At 34.8% G+C, this 23,294-nt stretch overlaps 1 protein-coding gene across 3 annotated transcripts in view; it reads left to right on the forward strand.

Annotated features, from left to right (window-relative positions):
• Nucleotides 1-23,294, forward strand: part of LOC143245133 (peripheral plasma membrane protein CASK-like) — a 184,682-nt gene that overhangs the window by 136,409 nt on the left and 24,979 nt on the right. For all 3 annotated transcript variants that reach the window (XM_076491078.1, XM_076491071.1, XM_076491088.1), the window contains 4 exons: nucleotides 3,339-3,527; nucleotides 4,232-4,310; nucleotides 18,974-19,059; nucleotides 19,478-19,546. In XM_076491078.1, coding sequence (XP_076347193.1) covers nucleotides 3,339-3,527; nucleotides 4,232-4,310; nucleotides 18,974-19,059; nucleotides 19,478-19,546 — 423 coding nt within the window. The remainder of the gene's footprint in view (nucleotides 1-3,338; nucleotides 3,528-4,231; nucleotides 4,311-18,973; nucleotides 19,060-19,477; nucleotides 19,547-23,294) is intronic.

Raw genomic sequence — 23,294 nt, forward strand, 5'->3', positions numbered from 1 at the left:
TTCTATATCTTGTCAAGCAATACCACAGATATCATCATGGTAAGTTGTAGTGGAATAGTTTTTATAATTGCGAAAAGGAAATCTCGCAGTAAAAATGAAAAAAGTTTGTTGGTAAAGCAAAAAGGAAAAGAGATTCTTACATCACATAAAAGGAAGCATTACATCTATGTTTTTATTGTTAAGCTTAATAAATCATTTAATTCAAAGGAAAGAAGAACATTCTCCAAATATGGATGGTCAGTATGATTGTTATTTAGGTCAAAATTTACTGGAATTAGATTTTCATTTCTAACCTTAACAATAACTAGAAGATTGCAAACTATAATTACAACAAATAAATAGGGTAGTTTGCCAATAATATGTATCAATATATTCAATTTATATTGTTGTGAACTCGTATTTCATGGAAAAAAAATGCAAGTCAGACCAATTAATTTTTTCCAGACAATCTTTAATTTCTCTCTAAAGTATGGTACAACAAAACTTTTTGTTACCCTTTAATGATTCAAATAAATAATGAAAGAAAATCTTTACATCACTGTAGATGTAATCTATTCCTGTTCCCATGTAATCTTTTACCATTTAGCTGACACATTTGTCAATAAAATGTCAAACATGTTTGATGGTAAAATGGAAAAAAATCATATGACTTACATTACCATTAACTTTATATCACTTCTTTATCACCATTTTTCATATCATAAAACATCTGTTAAGTAGTCTTTCATGAATTTGAATTTGTAATAAGCAAAATTTTCAAATTAATAACATATGGAGAAAACATGCAGATAACTCTGAAATGGCTTAGGTGGTGATAAGTTAAATTTCTCTCATTTCCTAATCAAAATAAATAATGAAAGAATTTTGTTTTGGAATCATTTACATGTTGTAGATAACACTACATTGTTGTTGCAAAAGGAGTTGTACTTGCAAATAAGAACCTATGTGTGACAGACCAGTGTTTCCAAAAGATATTCAGTCAAAATTACAGGGAGCACAACATAGAAATTGCCCATAATTAAAAATTTTCTTAAATGAAGAGAACCAAATGTTAATTATCTGAAAAAAGAATGTAACAGAAAAAAGGCAACAGGACAGTGAGTATGATAGTCATTACAGTGGTAAGTGGAAGATGGATAATAACTGGTTAAACTATGATGAAGACTGACATAATATTCAGTAAGGTGTGTTGTGAAAAGAGGATGTGAATCTGAAAAATATTAGTGGATTATTAGCAATGAAGAAAATATGAATCTGGAAGTATTATTAGTCGTTTATTAGCATAAATAGCCCATAATTGTTCCTTGCACATGCATTTTGTGCTAAACTGGAAATCTGTTTGCATAGCAATTACTACACTTTTTGCTAATATACCACTAACAGTCTTAAGAATACCACCTCATGATTGGCCAACTGTAGCTGGGTATCTGGCCTGTTCATTCATCAGACAACGATTTAATGCAACTTGAATCATGTCATAGTACAAAATTTTTGGAAATTCAATTAATTTTAGGTTGTAATTTTTAATTTTTCATTAAAGGCCACAAATATTTGAAAACATGGAGGAAATAACAGATCTAATCTTTGGATTCTACGGTCATTTTTTTCATCATGCAGTTTATATAATTGCTTACATAATGCATCTGGTTATACCATGAGACTAGTAAACCTTATATTATCATATTTTCTCCTAGCCAGCATCTAATGTAAACCTTAGATTATCATATAGCAATTAATGTAACTTACCTAAATCTCCATTATTGTGATTGTTACAATTAGGATGTGATCATCATTATGCTTTTCCTTTAGTTAACTCTGAAATACCACTTTTATTTATAATAGAGGAACATTTTGTGATTGGAAATTCTGGTTTTATTTGTTTTACCAATGAGGAAGCCAATAATGTAGGGATTTTATTCTCCATTTAAAGTTCCAACAGCTTAGTCTACTATGTAATCATTAGGAAAATCAAGTTGTACAACTACATCCCTATCTTGCTTGGTACCTTTTTGAAGTTCACTAGCCAGTCATACATAGATTTTTTTTTTAGCAATAAATATTTTTTCTAATTCTTGTTTATTTGTTTTATAAGATGAGGTATGTGGGTTACTAGGTTATAGTGTGTGTCATAAAGCTTTAATAATTTTGTATAAAATAATAATAAATATGTAGTCAAAGATGATTTTATTCTATCAGGTGATGATAAAGTTATAGTTACTGCTAGAATTAGGTAGGCACTATTTCTATTGAAGAAAGATGATCATAAAAAAAAAAGCTTTGTTTTGGTTATTCAATGCTTTTGACTTTTAGGTGCTATATTTAGCTAAAAAGTAGCATATACACCAGAAATAAATGAACTATGCCAGGTAGCTCTTCATATCTAGTTTCTAATGACCTGTAGAGAAGAAAACCTAGATGACTTTTTTTATTGCTTTAATACAGACATTCTTGCCATCCCTATATAAAAAAAACGTACTTGTATTATTTGAGGGCTTTAAGACAAAATATTAGTAATTTATATTTTATTATCAGATTACATTTTCATAAATGTCATTTGTTTAATACATGTATTGCTACTTTGACTGTGTTGTTATGTATGTCAGAACATATTTTTTTATTCTGATATAATCTATTCCTTTTAAACTTCCATTGTAAGAGATACTATGCTCTATTTCTTTCTAGTGTCATTTCAGTGTGTGTACATTTTTTTAGAAAAGTAATTCTGTTAGTGAGTTTCAGGCAAGCTAACAAGTACAATTAACTCTATACTTTCTTTTTTTGTCATTCATTTGTGGGTTTCTGAGTGTATCCTTGATGATGTATTTCTTTTTTTATTTTAACATTCATTGGTATGTTTCACATTCTTAATACCAAATAGCAAACCCTCTGTCTTTCTTTGATGGGTTTTGTATGAATATTGCTTTCAGATGAGTATACTTTCTTCCTTCAGTAGGTTTTTAATACAAATAGTTCCTGCAGGTAATACCACTTGTTTTATAAAGATTTGTTGAATTTAATGTGTGTATTTTCTATACTAATTAATGAGTTTCACACAGGAATAGTGCTTACATTAAACTTTATTAATAACTTTCCTTTTTCCTTCACTTTGATAGTGTTAATCTGATGATCAGATTGTTATTTTCTTAATTTGACATAATCAATTTAATCTTGAAGAATAGTCAACTGTTTGAAAGTACTTTGATTTTTTTTTACCAAATTCAGGAACTTGTATTCCTCTAAGTTAATAAAGAAAATAAAAAGCAAATACAAGAGTTAGTATTCAAGTGTTTGTAAAGTATTTATTACATTCAGATTTCATACATAGAATTTTATTTCAGGCACTACTACAAGCACACGATGTTGTTGCCCATGAGGTATATGGTGAAGAAGCTATTCGAGTAACACCACCTCCCATCATGCCTTTTCTAAATGGAAATCAAGAAATGGAACCTCAAGGAGAGCCACCAGTTGAAAATGTTACACGAGTCAGGCTCGTGCAGTTCCAGAAAAACACAGATGAGCCCATGGTAAGAAATACTAGACTTTACTTCTTTTGTTGTGCCATATATCAGCATAATGAAAGGGTTTTAGAAAAATAATTCCCCTATTGGGTTTCAGGCATGCCAACAAGTAATACTTTCTCTGTTATCATTCATTTATGAGTATCACATATGTCTCTGAAAATATAGTCTCTTTTTTTATCTTAAAATGCTTTGGTCCATTTCACATCTGTAGTACAAAATGACAAATTTTTTATTTACCCATGATGGGTTTTGCACAAATATTGCTTGCAAGTAAGTATGCTTTCTTTCTTCCTTCAGTAGGTTTGAAATACAAGTGGTTCCTGCCAATAATTCCACTTGTTTTGTAAAGTGTTGTTGTTGAGTCTACTGTGTGTACTGCCTACATTCATTGATGAGTTTCATACATGACTAATGCTTACAATAAAACTTTGCTTACTCCCTTTGCATTTATTGGTGTACTTCATAGTGTAATGAATGCAAGTAATTTTCTTTCTTAACATTGTTTAGTAAACTTCTTTACATACATGTGTTGTGAAGTTTCACATGAGTATAGTCAAAAAATAAATTTTCTTAGAGTAAATTGGTTGGTTTTAAACATGCTGTTTTTAAGTATCTTTCTTTGTTTTTCATCCATGCTCATGTATTTCAGATGTTTTTATTGATATTTAAGGTTCAACGAGATTAGTGTAAAGTGCTTTTTGTTACAGGGAATCACATTAAAACTTGATGAGAGAGGAAAGTGTATTGTGGCACGAATTATGCATGGAGGGATGATTCACAAACAAGGTATTGTCTGTAGACTTAAGCAATCCATAAGTCTATTAGATGAGTCTTGAAAGTGCAGCTAATTATAATACCAATACTTTTGAAAGAAAACTGCAAAAAAAGTCATACACTTAATTTATTTGTTTTTAGATCACCAGATACCCTGAAACAGTTTATATTTAATGTTCTTTCTATCTTTCAAATTATTTATATTTGAATATATATTAATTATCATAAGAAAGCAAAATATTACCAATGTCAAACACCCCCATTTCTTTTTATAAGTGATAAAAAAAGGTTTGGCTGTTAAAAACCCATTTCAGTTAATTGTTGTTATTCTGGAAAATTAATTTTCATTTGTCAAGCAAATTTCAACTGCACTGTAAAAGCCTTTTTGACTTTTACACTTCAATATAGGCACTGAAATATAAGCAGTTTCATTACACCATGATAACTAAGGTTGAGTAACAGTGATAAATTGAAAATTGATAACCTTACACTTGTATTCAGATTGAAAGGATCAGTTAGTACTATTGTATTGAATAATTGTTATTTTCCAAGAAGAAGGATATGAATTTCATATTATACTTCAATAAAATTCAGGATCTACATAAGCACTACTGACTTTAATTTTGAGATTGTTGAGATGAAAGCAAAACCAGAATTTTTTTTTTTTTGTGTAAAATTGTATAAAAAAACTTTTTCTATTCAGTTAATTTCAATATTAGTATCATGCATACTCATAGGTATAGCTATTCTCATTCAATACTGCCCTCGGTATACAAAAGGTTTCTGCATGCCACAAGTCTTGAACTACCATGATCAGTGTGGTTTTCTGTGTCTTCGATATAAACCATCATGTGACAACTTTCCACCAGTAGGAATGCAACACACTCTCTTGACTCATGTAACTCCCTCTATTTGATTTTACCACACTGTTGCTTCTCATTAGGCAGTGATGTAGTGTGGACGTTTTTCAATTGTGCTCTTTTCACGCTTTTTTTTTGTGATGTAGTGATTTAATTTAACTTTTCTTTTGCTACAGTTTGTTTTCTGTAGTTTTTTACCACAATAGCTTACCTTTCTTTATAATTTTTTCTTTCTTTTTTGAAGTCCTCACTGTTTAAGAAGAATTCTGTAGTTTGTGTCACAACCTCTGATATTCTTCCAACTATCAGGTCATCCCTTAATTAATATCCAATTTTAGCTTCAGAAAAAGAGAAAGGATTTTAAATGTTTTTAATGTTATTTAATCAATAATGTGTATTACATTATTATTAATTACTTCCTGCCAATGATTTACAAGCTTCTGAATGCCACTCCTATAAAATTCTTGGTGTTTGGAGGAAAAGAATGTAGAGAGGGTAGTTTTTGACATCTTAATGTGTTCTAAGCTCTTTTCCATCAAGGTAGGTATGCAAACTTCAGAATAGATGATAATCAGATGAAGCAAGGTCTGGAGAATGAGGATGTGAAAATTTTCCCAGTCTAACTCTTCAATCTTTGCAGATGTGATCCTTGCTGTATGGGCTTGTGCATTATCCTGGTGTAACACAACACCTTTGCAACTGATCAAAGCAGGCCTCTTTTCTTTCAGTGCAATATTCAAGAAGTCTAACTGTTGACAACATAAGTTTGATGTAATCATTGCATTGAGTGACAGCAACTTAAAGAAGATCACACCAACAATATCCCACCAAACACTTAACAAGACTTTCCTAGGATGGAGGTCAATTTTTGGCTGTGCTTTAGCCAGTTTACCTGCACTGAGCCATTGTCTGCAGCACTTAACATTTTTTATAAAATATCCATTTTTCATCTTGAGTCACTAACCTGCCCAAAAAAAGTGAGTTATATTCACAAGAGTGCAGAGAAGTGCAAGTGTCCAATCTTGCTCAAAGGTTGGCTTTTGTCAAATCATGGGGGACCCATTTTCCAAGTTTTGACATCTTTCTAAGCTGTTGCAGATGATGGTGGATTTTTGATATGGGTTGAATTAAGCTTCTGTGCTGGTTTTTCAACTGTTACAGCACAATCTTCATGAAGTGCAGCCAGCAGCATGTCATCATTAAACTCAATAGGATGACCTGAACGTGCACATCACTTAAGCTGTAGTCACCTGATCTGAACTTCTGAAACCACCTTCAACATTTTCTTTCATTGAGAGACTCCGTACCATAAACACCTTGAATGTTTTGTATAGTTTCTGCTGCACTATTGCCTTTTTTTAAGCTCATAAAGCATTATATGCCTACTGTGCTCCTCATACACATCCATCTTCATAATGGTTTATTTGATTAATGATCTGAAAAAGTGGAGTTGGGTTAGTTTTTTAATTTTTTCTGCCCCTCAGTGTGGATTCCTGTACGTGGTGAGGGGACCTCCCAGGGAAGGTTCTGTTCTATCTGGTTACCTTCTCTGGGACCTAAACATCCACCCACGTGTTTGCCGTGCGTGGCGACCCGTGAAGGGGGGGGAGAGGATCCTGGTGGTTGAGGGGTCCAACCCTAACACACCACTTTGGCCTTGAATTCCTGTAGACGGGCGGCCTTTGGGTGGCCCCCCTTGGGTCAATCGGCTGGTCCACTTGGGCTGGAGTCAACCAAGTACCAGTGATTGAAGTTCTCAACGGGTGTTGTGGACATTGTGCCTGATGCTGGTGTTTGGGTATAGTGCTCACGAAACCCTGGCGTGACTTTGTAGTGCGTCCCCTTGTAGAGCTCCATGGTGGGTGGGGTCAGTGGGTACCGAAATTTTTTCTTTTTCCTATGGATCCTCTAAAAAATTTAAATAAAATTGTAAAAAACAGTCAATGGGTAAGCGACCACGTCTTGAATACTCAGAACAGCAATCTTCAACATCAGTAACACACGTACCTCATTTTCTTATATTACATTCTCTTTTGGAAAAACCTTTAGGGCAAATGTCCCCTTTTTTTATTCAAAAGGAACTAGAGGGACTTACTGGCTCTCCAAAATCAGTAAATAAACTTCGATCTGGTGACATATTGGTTGAAACATCCACATCCCAACACAGTGAACTCCTCTTGAATTCAAAGGCAATTGGGGATATACCTATTGAGGTTGCACCCCATGCTACCTTGAATTCTTCACGAGGAGTTATTGTTGAAAGGAATTTGAAGAACGTTCCCGAGTCAGAGATTCTCGCTGGTCTCTCCACTCAAGGAGTTTCTGCAGTGAGGCGCATCTCCACTCGCAAAGATGGAATTACACTGCCAACAAATACCCTCGTTTTAACATTTACTTCACCACGTGCACCTGCCACCATCAAGGCAGGTTATCTCATTTGCAGGGTTCGGCCATACATACCAAACCCTCTTCGATGTTTCCAATGTCAGAGATTCGGCCACTCAAAGACATCCTGTCATGGTTCCCTGACATGTGTTCATTGTGGAGGCAAGGACCACGATGCCTATGACTGTGACATGAACCCACATTGTGTAAACTGCAATGGTTCTCACCCCTCTTACTTTCATTCTTGCCCAAAATGGTTGGAGGAAAAAGAGGTGCAGCGTTTGAAAACAACACATAACATTAGTTATCCTGAGGCTCGGAAATTGCTGTCCACAACTCCATCTCAGACATATGATGCTGCACTTCATTCCATAACTACAGTGGGAGTGCAAACAGATCTCTCTGTGCCTCCAAGAGAATCGTTTTCAAAACAAATGAAAAGCCTTTTGACCTCCGTGGTTAAAAAGGTTGATGAATCGACTTTCACACCTATCTCTGTTCCTCCCATACCTTCCAACAAACCTCAAGAACCACGTCCTTCAGTTTCAAATACAGGCATTTCTTCTGATACATCTTTTTCTCCCACCACAAGAGACAAACCAATTATTCGTTCGCATCCTCAGTCACTGGATACCCCTTCCACTAACAAAAACCTGCCCACCCGACACAGAGCAGGATCCATGGAGGTTGATAGTCCTCCTCCGACTAAAGACAGTAAAGAAAAAAGACGTGGTCGTAAACCGAAGGGTTCTCCAGCCACTTCACCTACCCGTTCTTAAAAATGGCCACCTTGATACAATGGAACTGTCGAGGTTTGCGTTCTAATCTGGATGATATCAAAACGCTGATTGCTTCCTACCATCCTGTTTGTCTTTCTTTACAAGAAACATTTCTCAAAACTGCTGATACTGTCTCCATTCGGCAGTTTTCTCTGTACAGAAATGACAGGTTGTGTGATGGTCGAGTACATGGAGGGGTGGCACTGTTGGTTGATCAACACGTGCCCACCCTGCTTTGCCACTCGACACACCCTTGGAGGCTGTAGCCATCCGTGTTTCCTTGGGTCATACCATCACTGTTTGTTCTCTGTACCTGTCCCCTGGAAAGACATATGATCAATCAGATCTTGATGCTCTCGTTGAACAATTGCCATCTCCATTTTTAATCCTAGGGGATTTTAATGGACATCATCCCCTCTGGGGAAGTGCTATTATTGATGGGAGGGGCCGATCTGTAGAGCGGATGCTCTCTGATCACAATTTTTCTCTTTTCATTACTGGTTCTTCCACTTACTTTCATGCACCTAGTCAGTCCTTTACCACTATTGATCTCTCAGTTTGCTCCCCTTCATTATTCTCCCATTTTTCATGGAGGGCTGACAGTAATCCACTAGGCAGTGATCATTTTCCGATTCTTTTGAGAGAGACTGGCCGTGGTCGATGCCACCCTACCAGCGTGCCCGGTGGAAGCTGGATCAGGCAGACTGGTCCACTTTCACTGCTCTCACAGAACTTGATCCTGCCATCGTAAATCAGCCATCAATAGACGACTGTGTAGCAGCGGTAACTGACTGTATTACACATGCAGCTGCTCAGTGTATTCCTAAAACCTCGACACGTTTTCCACGATATCCTCGTCCGTGGTGGAATCCTGCTTGCCACTTAGCACAGAAGGCTCAAAAGCGGGCCTGGGATACTTTTCGTAGATATCCCACACTTTCAAACTGGGTTGCTTTCCAACGGGCCCGTGCACATGCTAGGTGGGTAAGACATCACAGCCAGAAGGAATCTTGGATTAAGTTCACAACCAGTATATATTCTACCACCAGTTCCAAGATCATATGAGACAGGATTCGAATGGTTAATGGGCACTACAATTATATCCCCCTCTCGATCTTACTCTCTGATGGTCAGGAGGTGACTGATGTTCGGAACATCGCTAACACTCTAGGTGAAAGCTTTTGCTGGGTATCTAGCACTTCTGCTTGTTCCTCCACCTTCCTGGCCATCAAGACTCGGGCAGAGCGATCACCTCTTTCCTTTCGAACTGACTGTTTCTTTGACTATAATCGTCCCTTTACCCTGGTGGAACTAAAAATGGCCCTTCATCGGTCTGCCAGTACGTCTGTTGGACCTGATGATATTCATTATGACATACTGCACCATCTATCTCCTGCTTCTCTTGATGTCCTTCTGATTGTTTTCAACCGGATCTGGCAGGAGAATGTTTTTCCTGATGCCTGGCGCCAGGCTATTATTTTACCTTTCTCTAAGCCAGGGAAAGATCCCAAGATTCCTTCAAACTACCGTCCAATTGCTTTGACGAGCTGTCTCTGTAAGACATTAGAAAGGATGGTTAATGCTCGTCTTGTTTGGTTCCTTGAATCAAACAACCTCCTCTCGCCCACCCAGTGTGGGTTCCGTCGACAGCACTCCACCACAGACCACCTAATTCGTCTTGAAACATCTATCAGAGAAGCCTTTCTCAGCTGCCAACATCTTGTATCAATATTTTTTGACATAGAGAAGGCTTACGACACAACATGGAGGTATGGCGTTTTGCGAGACCTCCATACATATGGGTTACGTGGCCATCTACCCATGTTTATTAAAAAATTTTTAATGGACAGGAGATTCCAAGTTCGTGTGGGTTCGACACTTTCCCCGTTCTTTTGTACGGGAACTTGGAGTCCCTCAAGGCTGTGTATTGAGTGTCACACTTTTCAGTATAAAGATAAATGCCATCACTGAACAACTCCCTCTCACTGTTGCGAATGGGCTGTATGTCGACGACTTTCACATCTCATGTCAGTCATCAAACATGAGATATATTGAGCGGCAACTACAAACCGCCCTCAATTGTGTAAGGAAGTGGACTCTGGCGAACGGCTTTAATTTCTCTCTCTCCAAAACTGTATGCCTGCACTTTTGCCGTCGACGGGGTATTCACCCTGATCCTGAACTTCATATCGGTGAAGTTTTGCTGCCAGTGGTCCCGGAGACCAAGTTCTTGGGGCTTATCTTTGATCGTAAACTGACCTTTATACCACACTTAAAGCAGCTTTGGGTCAAATGCACAAGAGCACTGAACATCCTCTGTGTTCTCTCTTCTACCAGTTGGGGGGCAGATCGCTGTTCAATGTTAAAGGTATATCGTGCTCTTGTTAGATCGAAACTCGATTATGGATCAATGGTCTATGGCTCTGCCAGACCTCGCCTTAAAGATGCTGGACCCGTTCATCACCAAGGACTTTGACTCTGCACTGGGGCTTTCCATACCTCTCCAGTTCAAAGTATATACATTGAATCTCATGAACCTTCTCTACACCTTCGCCGTTTGCAAGTATCTTTACAATATACTTCGAAACTTCATTCCTTACCAAAGCATCCCACCTGGAAATGTGTTTTCCTTCCTCAGTGGGCAGTACGTTTTCAGAACAGACGATCTGTCATTGCTCCGTTTGGCCTTTGCATCCGGGAGCAATTGCATGAATTGGGTCTGTCCTTGGATAACATTGCAGATTCCACAGGTCGGCCCATCCCACCATGGCTTATTACAGCCCCCAAATGTGACCTTTCTTTCAGTCACCTAAAAAAGGCAGATACTCCAGATTGGAAGTACCGTCTTTTATTCAATGAATATCTTTCAAACAATCATTCAGTTCCCATTTATACAGATGGTTCCAAATCAGGTAATTCAGTGGGCTCTGCTATGGTTTGCTATGGGTCAGTAGTTGCACGCAGAATCCCTTCTACAGCTTCTGTGTTCACTGCTGAACTGTATGCCATATCTCTTGCCCTGGATCATATTGCAGCTGAGCAGTACTCCAACTGCACTATTTATACTGATTCGCTTAGTTCTATACTTGCCTTGGAATCGCTACACATTAGCTCACATCCTATTCTCGCTGATATTCGAAACTGACTGGCCCATTTCTCATTAGCAGCTATTTCAATCCAGTTTTTCTGGATACCAGGCCATGTTGGTATTCGCGGGAACGAGCTTGCAGACATGGCAGCTAAATATGTCTGCTTCAGCACCATCACTCCTATGCCTATTCCGTGCATGGACTATGGTGTTGTCTTCAAGGCTCGGCTCCGTGCCAGCTGGCAGTCCACTTGGAATGAGCAACGTGACAACAAACTTTTTCAAATCAAACCCAAAATTGGACTTTGGCCATCCAGCTTCCGTAAAGTTCGGAAGGAGGAAGTTGTTCTCACTAGGCTACGCATTGGTCACAGTTTTTTAACTCATCATTTTCTTTTATCTGGAACTGATGCACCAATGTGTAGTTTGTGTAACACTCAAATCACTATCAGCCACGTTTTACTTTCTTGCCATCGTTACAATTCTCAACGACGGCAATATTTTAAACATATTTTTTCCCAGGGTCAGTCTGTAACATTGGACAGAGTTATTGGTGATGGTGACTCTGTCCACCTTGATAATGTTTTTAATTTTTTAATGGCCATTAACCTTTTTTAATCTCATTTAAGTGTTGCATATTTATTCATTACACCTTTTTAATTGTGGTTCCTTTTTTACAGTTTTAATCTCTCTCCTTCCATTTGACATTGGACAATGGCCAGAACATTAAATAACTCGACACCAGGACTGGAAAGGCCAACTTCAGGTGACTAACGCTCCTGTTTGAACTATCCGTTTGAACTACTCGTTAGGCATCCTGGCGAGTTGTTATTATACTTTTGCTGCATATCATTTCACACTTTTACTACTTAACTTTTTAGTACTGGCCATATTGACTCATAACCCAGAACCAGGACTGGAAAGACCAACTTCAGGTGACTGTCGGTGGTTTTTATACTTACCTGTTAGTCTTCCTGGCAGGTTACGATCATTACCATTCTGCTACAGGTAGTTCTTTACAACTTTGTTGACTGGATGTCAACATTGGTTTTTACGCCATTTTCTGTTTTAATTGCCGTTTTGCTTTTATCTTCAATTACTTTTACAAATTTTGCTCCATTTACTTGACTTTTATCTTTTTACTGGACATTTGGCTACTCATTATTACGATTTTGCGGAGTGTCTTTTAAAACTTTTATTCTTTTACATTTTGATAATTGCTGCTATGACACATAACCCGGAACCAGGACTGGAAAGGCCAACTTCAGGTGATTGACGGTGGTTCTTGAACTTACCTGTTAGTCTTCCTGGTGGGTTATGATCATTACCTTTTTTGCTAGAGTAAATACCTTACAACTTCTTATACTCTGCCTTCTATCTTAACATTGTAGACTAGGTGTCAACATTGGTTTTATACTTTTTTGTTTTACCTTCATTTCCATTTATGTCTATTACTACATTTATTTATTTATTTTTATTTTATTTTTTTTACATTTTTACCGAATGTCTGGCGCAGATAGCCTCACTGCTTTGTGCCATAAAACACTAAATCAATCAATCAATCAATTATTTTTTCCGAATGTTTTTTATATACGTTGTACTAAATATTTTAGTTATTAAATCCTTCTACAAAGACAGAAATGATGATGCACTTTCTGTATTAAATTTTCAGACATTACTAATGGGATGACCTGATATTTCCAGTACCCTTTCATAGGCTACAGATCAGGGGTCATAACTGAGGATTTTTTGGCTATCATACGTCAGAAGATTGATTGTTATATGATCTGGCCTTCTATACCAGTAATCTTCAATTTCCTCCTGATTCTTCCAGACTTGTTCATGACAAAAAGGATTTCAAAAACTTTTTTTCTTCATGCATTCCCAAGCCTCTCCTGTGGTAACTACTATACCTAACTCAGCCATTTTAGATATGATTTCTCAGGTAGATTCCATTTTATTTATTTTTAGGATTTTGTATTATACTGTTTCTTCTTTATTACATGACACCTCTTTTCTAGAGTTTCTTGTTTTTTCTCCTCCTCTTGATATGAGGGCTCATGCTTAGAATTTTGTTATTCAGTTGAGTGTGGATGCTAGTATGCTTTGCCCTCCATGGACTGCTGATCATTGTACTTTATCTTCAGGCTTATCAATTCTTTCTTGACTTAGAGCAGTTGGAATCAATTCTACTTGTGTGGGGGAGCATACCTTGAAAATCCTATCATGTTTTTATACTCCCAATTCCTTCTCACCAAAGTTCTTGTGAGTTGTGATCAAATGGGGACATGTTTAGCCGACTTTGTTTTGTTATGATGGATATCACTTCCAATCCTTGGCTGATCCAAATTATGTCGGATGGATTTTTTTTCATCTGTTTCATTTCCTTGCCTATACTGATATCTTTCTCATGACCTTGGGATCCTGCTACCAGTCAGCATCTATCTGAAGTTGTGCTGACTATTCTATTACAGAGAGCTGTTGAGAATTTTATTCTAGGATTTCTGTAGTCCCTGATAAAACCAGGGATAAATGTCCTTTGATCAATCTGATCTGCCTCAACCACTTTTTGAATCTTCTTCACTTTACCATGGAGTCCTTTCTTACACTGCAGTAAGCTTTTGCTATATGTTCATGTTTCTCATCAGTCCAAATACTATCTACAGTTTGTACATCATGGGGATGTGTATCAGTTTTGCACCTTGACTCTTGGGCTTGCTTCAGCTCCATATATATTTTGTGATATGGTTAAAGTCTTTATCAGATTTCTGTATGCTCATGGGTAGTGTTTGTCACTACATGGGCAAGTGGTTCCTGTTAGCTCCTTTCAAACTGGAGTCTTCACAAGATATGTATCTGTTACAGACAGAAGAAGCTTGTGTGGGTTGGATTCTCAAGTTGGAGAAGTCTTTCCATTTACTCATCCAGTATCTTACCCACTTGGGTGAATATTTCAAAACCTACCTCATTTGGACCTAGTCTTTTCCACTTTGTGTTCATTCAATGGACCTTTCAGTTATCCACTCTCTTCCTGCTCCCTCTCTATGCTTGGGAGGTTCTATAGATTTTGGGGATGTGAGATCTATGGATGTATTTATCCTCTTGGGTCAGACATATATACATTCTCTACATGACCAGTGGAATCTTGTTTGGGATTCTTTGGACTCTTTAATTGCCCATCTTCCTACCATTTGTATTGGTGGTTGAACAATGACAACACAATGATGATTATACAACTTCCTCCCTCTCATTTTGATTTCATCTGTTCACAGATGATTCTCCATGGTTGGAGATTGTAGATCAATAAGCATGAGGCTTCCAAACAATAGCTCTCCATCTGAGAGGTCTTCCAGTATCAACATCATGGAGCTTCTAGTGCTAGGATGCATTTTGGATCATTTTATTCATATTATATGCATCTGATTCATCATGATCTATTTGGAGAATTCTACAGTGGTAATTTATATCAGTCATCCACAGGGCACCCATTCTCTGTGTGGTAAAACATTAGGACTTCTTTATTGGTTCCACAAACACTGGATATATCTCCTTGTTTGTCGTGTTCCAGGTGCTTGCATACTTCCAGGTGCTAGGATACTTCTCATTCAGATTTATTTGCCACGTTCCTCGAAGACAGGTTATCACTTTTTTTTGGTTTCCAGTTCCTTGTCCTCAGGCCCTGTCTGTGACTGGTCTCATCCAAGACTGGATCATTCAGTACCTTTATGCTCAATATTCCATTCAACATTTTTCCAAGGTAACTTCTGTCATCTATGCCATTCTATGTCAGGTTCCTCTGATTTCTCCTTACTGACCAGCACAACCTTGGTTCCTCATCTCATTCAGCTGAAAACTACCCCTCCATTGTCTCTTCCTCTCACTGCATTCCTACTCCATCAGTCTCAGTCATTGGTCCTTTATCCTACCCATCATACACTCCTTGTCAAGGAAAACTGGAGTGTTTAGGCATGTCATTTCCTATTTAACACAAGCCACTTGCCCTTCCTCTCTTGAGGTAGGTTTATCAGTGAAATAGAAGGTTTCTGGGTTTTTCTTTTTGAGTCAGAGTTTTCCCTTCTCAGGCCACAGCCCCTCTGAGGCTGTGACTGGGTAAGTTATCTTTTCTATATATACTTTTTCCTTTCAGTGGCATGTTCTCTTTAGTTTATGATCCCACTTAGAGAAGAGTGTTGTTTGTCCAAATATGTTACTTAGTTATCAATTCCACACCTCACAATTAAGATGTATACCTATGGCCAATAACAAGTATTGCTGAGATGGAGTGTTCCACAAGATCACCAGTGAGTTCTCTACCAATATATTTGCTGCATGTATGTGCCTGTTTCAGTCTGTACTAACCCTTGGGCTTCCCATCTCTGCCATCCACTTGATTGAATAAATGAGAGGCAGTTTACTTTTCAAAATCTGATTTTTATGGTTACTCATTGCACTGTTGACAATTTTATGGACTCTCCACTGCATTTTGTACCTTCTTATTCTTTTAGTGGAATATGGAAGATCTTGTCATTTCCAGTTAACCATTAAGGTGGTGAAACACAGAGGAATCCTCCTGAATGTGATCACTTCCATTTGGTAGAGAGTAGGGTAGTGGTGTTTTGTTGGAGTAAATGGCATTCAATCCTCCACTCATGCACTCCACCTTGATGTGTTGGGCTCTGGCAGTTGATTTTGCACCCAACTTTTGTGGGGTTTTCTCCAGAGGTTGAGGTTACATATTTTTTTTTCTAGAGGCAACCACTTTTGTGTAATGGGACCCAGAGGTTGACGATGTATTGCAGCTTTTGTGAAGTCCTATTTAAAGGATGATGTTGCTGTGGATTAGATCCATCACATTGCAGTTCCTCCCTCCGATTGGGATACTTCATCCTACCATCACCTGTATATTGGTTCCCAGTGAGTGGTTTTGGATTGGAACTGAACCAATCAACATGATTTCTCATCCTATTTTCCATTTCATAGTATTCCTCATATTATACACCTCTGTGTGGTGGTTCCTTGAGGTTGATGTTGTAGTAGTTTGGTAGAATTAAATAGAGGGAGTTACAGGCAATATACAGTAAACCACATTAATCATGGGGTAAGTGGGACTTCAAGGTTTGTAACAAGTGAAAACATTTTTACATATAGAGGGCAGCACTGAAGACATAACTTGTGAGTAGAGGTGACTATCAACAGAAAAGTAATAACTTCTGAAAGGTTATAATGAATTTAAAAATGACTGAACTTATTTTATGTAATTACTTTAATTCATTGGTGCAATGGTATCCATGAGGCAGACTGTGCACCCCTCTAGGTGTGAAAGAGTGATTCCCACAAAATGACAAAGGTGTTAATTTGACCCTTTTGTCACTGTTCAAGGTATTAATTTGAATATTAACTCATGTTTTCAAAATCACATACTGCAGATTTACATTCTTGCTTTAATAGCTTTTACCTGCATATTCAGTTTTCAATGGAGAAGTCAACTTTATTTAAACAGTTTATTTTTTCTTGATATTATTATATTAAAATTGATCATTTTGAAACAGATATTGTTTGTTTGTGTTTTCTGGAAAGACACAAGCATATTTATATTTTCAATCATGTCATCAAACTCTTAGGCTTCTGTTGTAAAAACTGATGAATAATAGAACTTTCATACCATGTTCTTCAGTAGAAGCAACAGAACAAGAATTAGTAGCAACTTAAAAACATACCATTTGGGGGATGAATATAAATATACTCTGTTAGTTATAAATAAATTTAAGTAACAAAATTGTTTAGAAAAAATTAATGTGATTCTTGTTTTAGTTGCTAAAATTTAAATGGCCTTAAATTTGTTTTAAATTTTGTGAAAGACATTTTAGAACCTCTTAGTCCTATTTTCTTTAAAAACTAGTTTCCAAGTAGCCCCATCAACTGATTAAGACTCAAAGTATATTTTATGTCATCTTGGAGATAAAAATCTTGAAGAATGTAATTTATTGTGCTTCTTATATTAATTTTTAAAATATGTATATTTAAAAAAATCTACAAAGTTTGATAAAAAAAAAAAAAAACTGAACATAAAAGAGCATTAAGGTTAAGTCATACTTCTCATTCATCTGTGGCAGAACATATTTGTAATTAACTCCATCATGTTAATTGACAGGTAACTTCATTCTATTTAAAAAGACAAACCTTCAAAAAAGGTTTACTGGAAAGTTGATAAACTGTAAAAAAAATGTTGCTAAAAAAATTAGTTTACATGTTTATTAACGTGTCCATTTCTGACACCAACTATGTTGTAATTTATCATGTGACCTATAATGGTATACTTTTCATGAAATGTTGCAGCCCACCTGCCTGTGGATTTCAATAGCCTATAGAGTGGCTACAAACATAACTCTTTTTATTCAGTTGGCTAATAACAAACAAAAAAAGGAAATTGCTTGATATATACATATGAAACTTCAATAAAAAATACTTAAGGTAACTTGCTTGAACATCCCTCAATAAATTATTTTGTACTGTGAAAAATCTTGAGAGATTATTTTCTTTAGTCTGTAAATTAACAACTTATTGTATTTTAACCATAGTAACTTACAAATTAAAATTAAGCAATTGAAACAAAACATAAAGCATTTATTAAAAATTGCATGAAGAAAATTGGAATATTTTTGAAAAATAACTTCTAGTAATTTTCTATAAATCTTTCCAACTCGCACTTGTAATGATAAATCATGTACAAATTAATTACTCTTTTTGCATTATACTTTTGAAAATGCAAGAAAATGATTTTTTTCATTTACAATAAAACAAATAAGAAAACAGAATTTGATCATTTGCTGCTTCTACTGTGGCAGCTTGTTTTCAACACAATGTGTAATTCAGTTTTTGGAAACACAAGCTGTAACACTTAAGTCATACAAGACTATATAAACAAACTGATTTGTAATTGTTGTTAAATGAGAAGTGAGTTTCTTTATACTTTGTATTTTTACATGTCTTTTAGGTTTTTAAAATAGAAAGTAAAAAATCAAACTTTCACTATGGAGTTGTGTTTTGATCAATAAGTTTATTGTAAATAGATTTTCCAGGTTTTATAACACAATTAATGAACTTGTGTTTTAATTACTAAAATACGTTCTGTAAGTTCACTTTTAAAGGTAAAAGAGGTGTTATTATAATATATATGTAAAATGGCTGGTATGGATAGAGAAAGCACTATATAGAGGAGCAAACAACATTTCAACCTTCTTTGGTCATCGTCAGGTTCACAAAAAAAAATTCATTATTTTATAAGTGAATATTTGGATTATTAGTTAGTAATATTTGGATTATTAAGAATAAGAACAAATTAGAAGTTACCAAATTTAAAAGAACTAACTGTAGTGTGAGCATTGTTTTTAATTTATATAAAATTGTAAGTTAGAAACAGATATTGTAAAAATTGGTAATAATTTTATGTTTTTACTTTCTACAGAGAAAATGTGTGATGAGAAGTAACTTTGACAAATACATTTTTTAACCATTAATGAAAATATATCAGCTTGGTTAGACTTTGATATTTTCCCTATCTAGCAACTCTTCATGTGGGAGATGAAATTAAAGAAATTAATGGAGTGCCTGTAGCTCATCAGTCTATAGAAGCACTGCAAATTATGATGGTAAAATGTATAATATAAATTATTAAACTTTATAAGAAACTTTCATATGTTTCAGTATTTGACCATGAATATGTAGTTAATATAAATAATTAATATGTGGAATCATTAAAAACTTGTTTCTCTGTTATTGTGAACATTTTAAAATTTCTATCAATAAATATATATTTTACTTTATTTGAAATACAAAAAAATTGAAATTGAACAGAACAAAATATTCAGAAGATAATAAAGGTGATTCTAGTAAGTTACTGAATTTAATGTGTTTGGATAATAGTATCTGTATAGTCAGAAATATTCAATGTTATTTACCTGAGAATTATTTTGTACTGCTTATTTATTTCTTATAAAACTCAGTTGAACACTAACTTTTTAGTAAATTTATTTATTAACGATATTTACTGTTATTATGCTGAAACAGAAAGAAGCCCATGGGAATGTGACATTCAAGATTATTCCAAGCTATCGCAATGCTCCTCCCCCGTGTGAGGTAAAGTTCCAGTATGCTAGAGAAGTACCTTACATGAGATCCTACTTACAACAGTACCTAGGTTTGGGTATTCAGGGCTCTCCTTGTTAGCTTAATGTATTAACATTTGTTGTGATACATTTGAATAAAAGAAATCTGTGTTGCCAACTTTAGTTATGCTTAGTGTTATTAAATACTGATAGGTTTGAATTATTATTGTTAGTTTGGTAAAGAAATATGACCTTGAACAACTGTAGCTTGCCCTTGACCATGCACTTAATTTTTTTTATTTCTATATATAAATTTGTCAGTGAGAGAGAAACCATATTTTCTCAAAGTTAAAGTTCTGAGAAGTGTTTGATGTCTTGTTTTTTCCCATCATTAATCTTATTTTATTCTTAGCTGTATAACAGTAGATACTAACAAGCTACAAAGTGTTGAGAACTTCTTAATTTAAAGCCCTATGCACAATAAGAATATATTGTTAGTGCCATTTACATGTAATATTTTGCACATTTCTTTAAAGTAGGCCATAATAGAAAAATTTAAAAGAAAACAATGTGGTATTATTTCTCTAATTTTTGTTGAATTAATTATTTATGGAACAGGTAACAGTTTTGTATTCTCAATGTTTATTTCCAATATTTTTGTTTTAAAATGTTTGTTAAGAGAAAAAAAAAAAAAAAAACTTGTGTCTTTCTGCAGAATTAAAGACAAAATATTTATAATGAGTCAGAACCTACTAGTTTCAGTATCACAGTTACCATCATTAGGGTTAGTGTGTACAGTGTTAGCATATCTTCAGCTACAAATGTTACTGAGTAAGTCCATTTTTGAAGATAAAATCAAGATACAATGGCTAGAAAGTAAATCATAAATAAGGGATTGCTTAAGTTATATAAGTATTCCAGTAGGACATGTTTATCATTTGTACTTATATACAGGGGTCTGTTTTTTAATTATACAAATACTCTCCATGAAATTCCTTTCTATGTTTATTTCTGCTTTCTTTAAGTTCTTTTCATTGTTCATTCATAATTACCATCACAGTTCCAGAAATGTTCGGCTATAGTAGAGAACACAGTGTTGTCGTGTTTCATATCATATGAGTACTATTTCAGTCTTGTTTGTCCTATTTGCATTTTACTGCACCTCAAATGAGTTGGTGAGTTTGAAGTGCTTATCAGTGGTTGAGAATTTTGTGTTGTGGAATGCTTGAAAGAGTGTTGTTCCAAAAGACATGGAAAGAAAACTTGGTCAAATAATAATATAGAATGCAATTGATGTGTCTAAATGGAGACTTTTCTTGTTCACTTTTTAAAGTTTTTCTAAAGATGTCCATTGGGCAGTGAATACCGTGTTACAATGGAATTCAACTCGGAAATGATTGTTAAATGATAATACAAAGATTCTAATGACATGTGGTCAACACAGAGCATAGTAACAGAAATATCAATAAAAAACATTATTGAACTTCTTTTATAAATTATATTAAAATGAGTATGAATATGGAAAGGAAGTAATTAGTAAGAAATAAGATTGGATTCAGAAATATAAACAGGAAGAATATGAACATAACTTCGTGAAATAATAGAAAATTTTCTCAGTGAAATAAAAAAAATAATTCAGGGAAATAATTATGTAATAGTATTTTCTTTGGTAACACTAAAAAATTCTGTTTAAATGGTTACCAGGTAGCATTCATATCACAAAACAAAATTATCAATCATTTACGAATGCTCAAAGATCTGGAAAAGAGTGAAGATAAAGATGGAATTTACTAAATTAGTTCTCATTGCAGTAAAATGTACAAAATTTCTGGAACTGTGATGGTAATCATGACTGAAAAAAATGTAAATATCTTAGGAAAACAGAAATAAACATTTTGATAGAGAGAGTATTTGTATGATTAAGAAACAGATCTAATCAGGCTAAACAACATGTCCTACTTAATTAAATACTTGTTTAAGTAATCCCTCATTTATGATTTACTTTCAACCCTTTGTTTCATGACCTTGTTTTTAGAAATGGACTCGCCAAATAACAGTTGCAGCTAAATATATGGTAAGCTAACACTGTAGATACCGTACCTAACAGTAGTAACTGTGTTAATGAAAGTAGTAGGCTTTAACTAATAATAATTTGATCTTTCTTTGTGCCAAAAAACATCAGTATTTGTAATTGTTACTTGAAACATAGTTGCATAATATGTCTGAAAAGAAGTTATGAAGATTTGTTGCTTTCACATTTGTGAAAATTATACGTGTATTTATGCTATTATTTGACATCCTTAATAATGTGTTGGAAGTATTTGGTGGTGTAGTTTATTTTACAAATGTGCCTTTGAAATAACATGCATAGTTTAAGAATACTAGCATGTCTAAAATGATTTTCAGGTAGATATTTTGTGTGATTTTCAAAAAGTACTTAAGGAATGGTAGTGTTTAAAATACATTTAATTAATTTTACTGAATTTCCTTTGCTTTAAAGACCTGGCATGACTCAATGGTTAAAGCACTCAACTTGCAATTTGTAGTTCATGACATTGAAATCTCTTGACAAAAAAGCTCACCCTTTCAGCTGTCAAGGCACTATAATGTGACACTCAGTTGCACTATTTTATTAGTAAAGAGTAGTTCAACTGTATGTGATAGGTGGTATTTACTAGTTTTCTTCCCTCTATTCTGTCACTTCAAAACTTAGTTACAGCTGTTGTTGATAGCCCTCGTGTAGCTTTACGCAGTATTCACTAAACAAACTTTTACTTGAAGAAAGGATACTCTAAAATATTTTTACATAATTGTCTTTAATGTTTACAATTATTGATTCAAAGTATTGGAAATTATTCATATCAAAAATTCAGTTGAAAATGATGCATTTATGTGACTTGTAACAATACAAAAATTACATTAATCAATTAGTAGGACCATAGCAAAAAATGTTACCTCACTAAAAATAATAAATGAACATGTCAAAATTAAAAATAAAGAAATCAAACATGGTGCTGGTGCTGTACCATCTATCATGGTAATTTCATGTTCACAAGTGTTAGTTCCTTTTCTAGAGAACAAATATTTCTTCACCTAAGCAGCTGGTTATGATGAAAGAGTAAATGAAGTTGACATATATCATTTGTTAAATATATATAACAAAACACTTTAACAAATTTTCTGTTTATAAGAAATTATATAGTGAAGGCTAAAATAGTCAAAGATAAATTGGCAAACAGGACCTCAAGCTGATAGATGTTTTTGTTTGCAAAATACTTTTCCACCCATTGTAGTTTGTGTTCTTTGTTGGTCTTTTATCTGTATTACATTTTGTCTTTGATTTTCTTGTTTGAAAATTTGATTTGTTTGTGTATCTAATGAGTCTTGTATTAATTGATGTATAAACATATTCTGATATTCATATCCTGTCTTAGGCAGGACTTCTAATGTCACAGTTTACTTTGATTTTATAAAATCGTATTAGACCAGAATGAATCAGTTTTGTAAAAATGAATACAGTTTGCTGGTAATTAGAATATAATAATCATGTAGGTGATAAAACATTTAGTTTTTTTTTGGAAAGACAGAAATGCAATATACATTTCATGATAAAAGGTAACAACAGTTACTAATGGATTGTCTTATCTCTTAGTATTCATTGTGAGTATTGTCAAACACATTTCTAAATGGTAGCTTATCCTTTTGTTCAGGCAAAAAAAATTACAAAAGAGATTTCCAAATGCTTATACTTCACAAGATATGAATATGTACATTACTAC

Source organism: Tachypleus tridentatus, chromosome 1, assembly GCF_004210375.1.
Source record: "Tachypleus tridentatus isolate NWPU-2018 chromosome 1, ASM421037v1, whole genome shotgun sequence".
Lineage (NCBI taxonomy): Eukaryota > Metazoa > Arthropoda > Merostomata > Xiphosura > Limulidae > Tachypleus > Tachypleus tridentatus.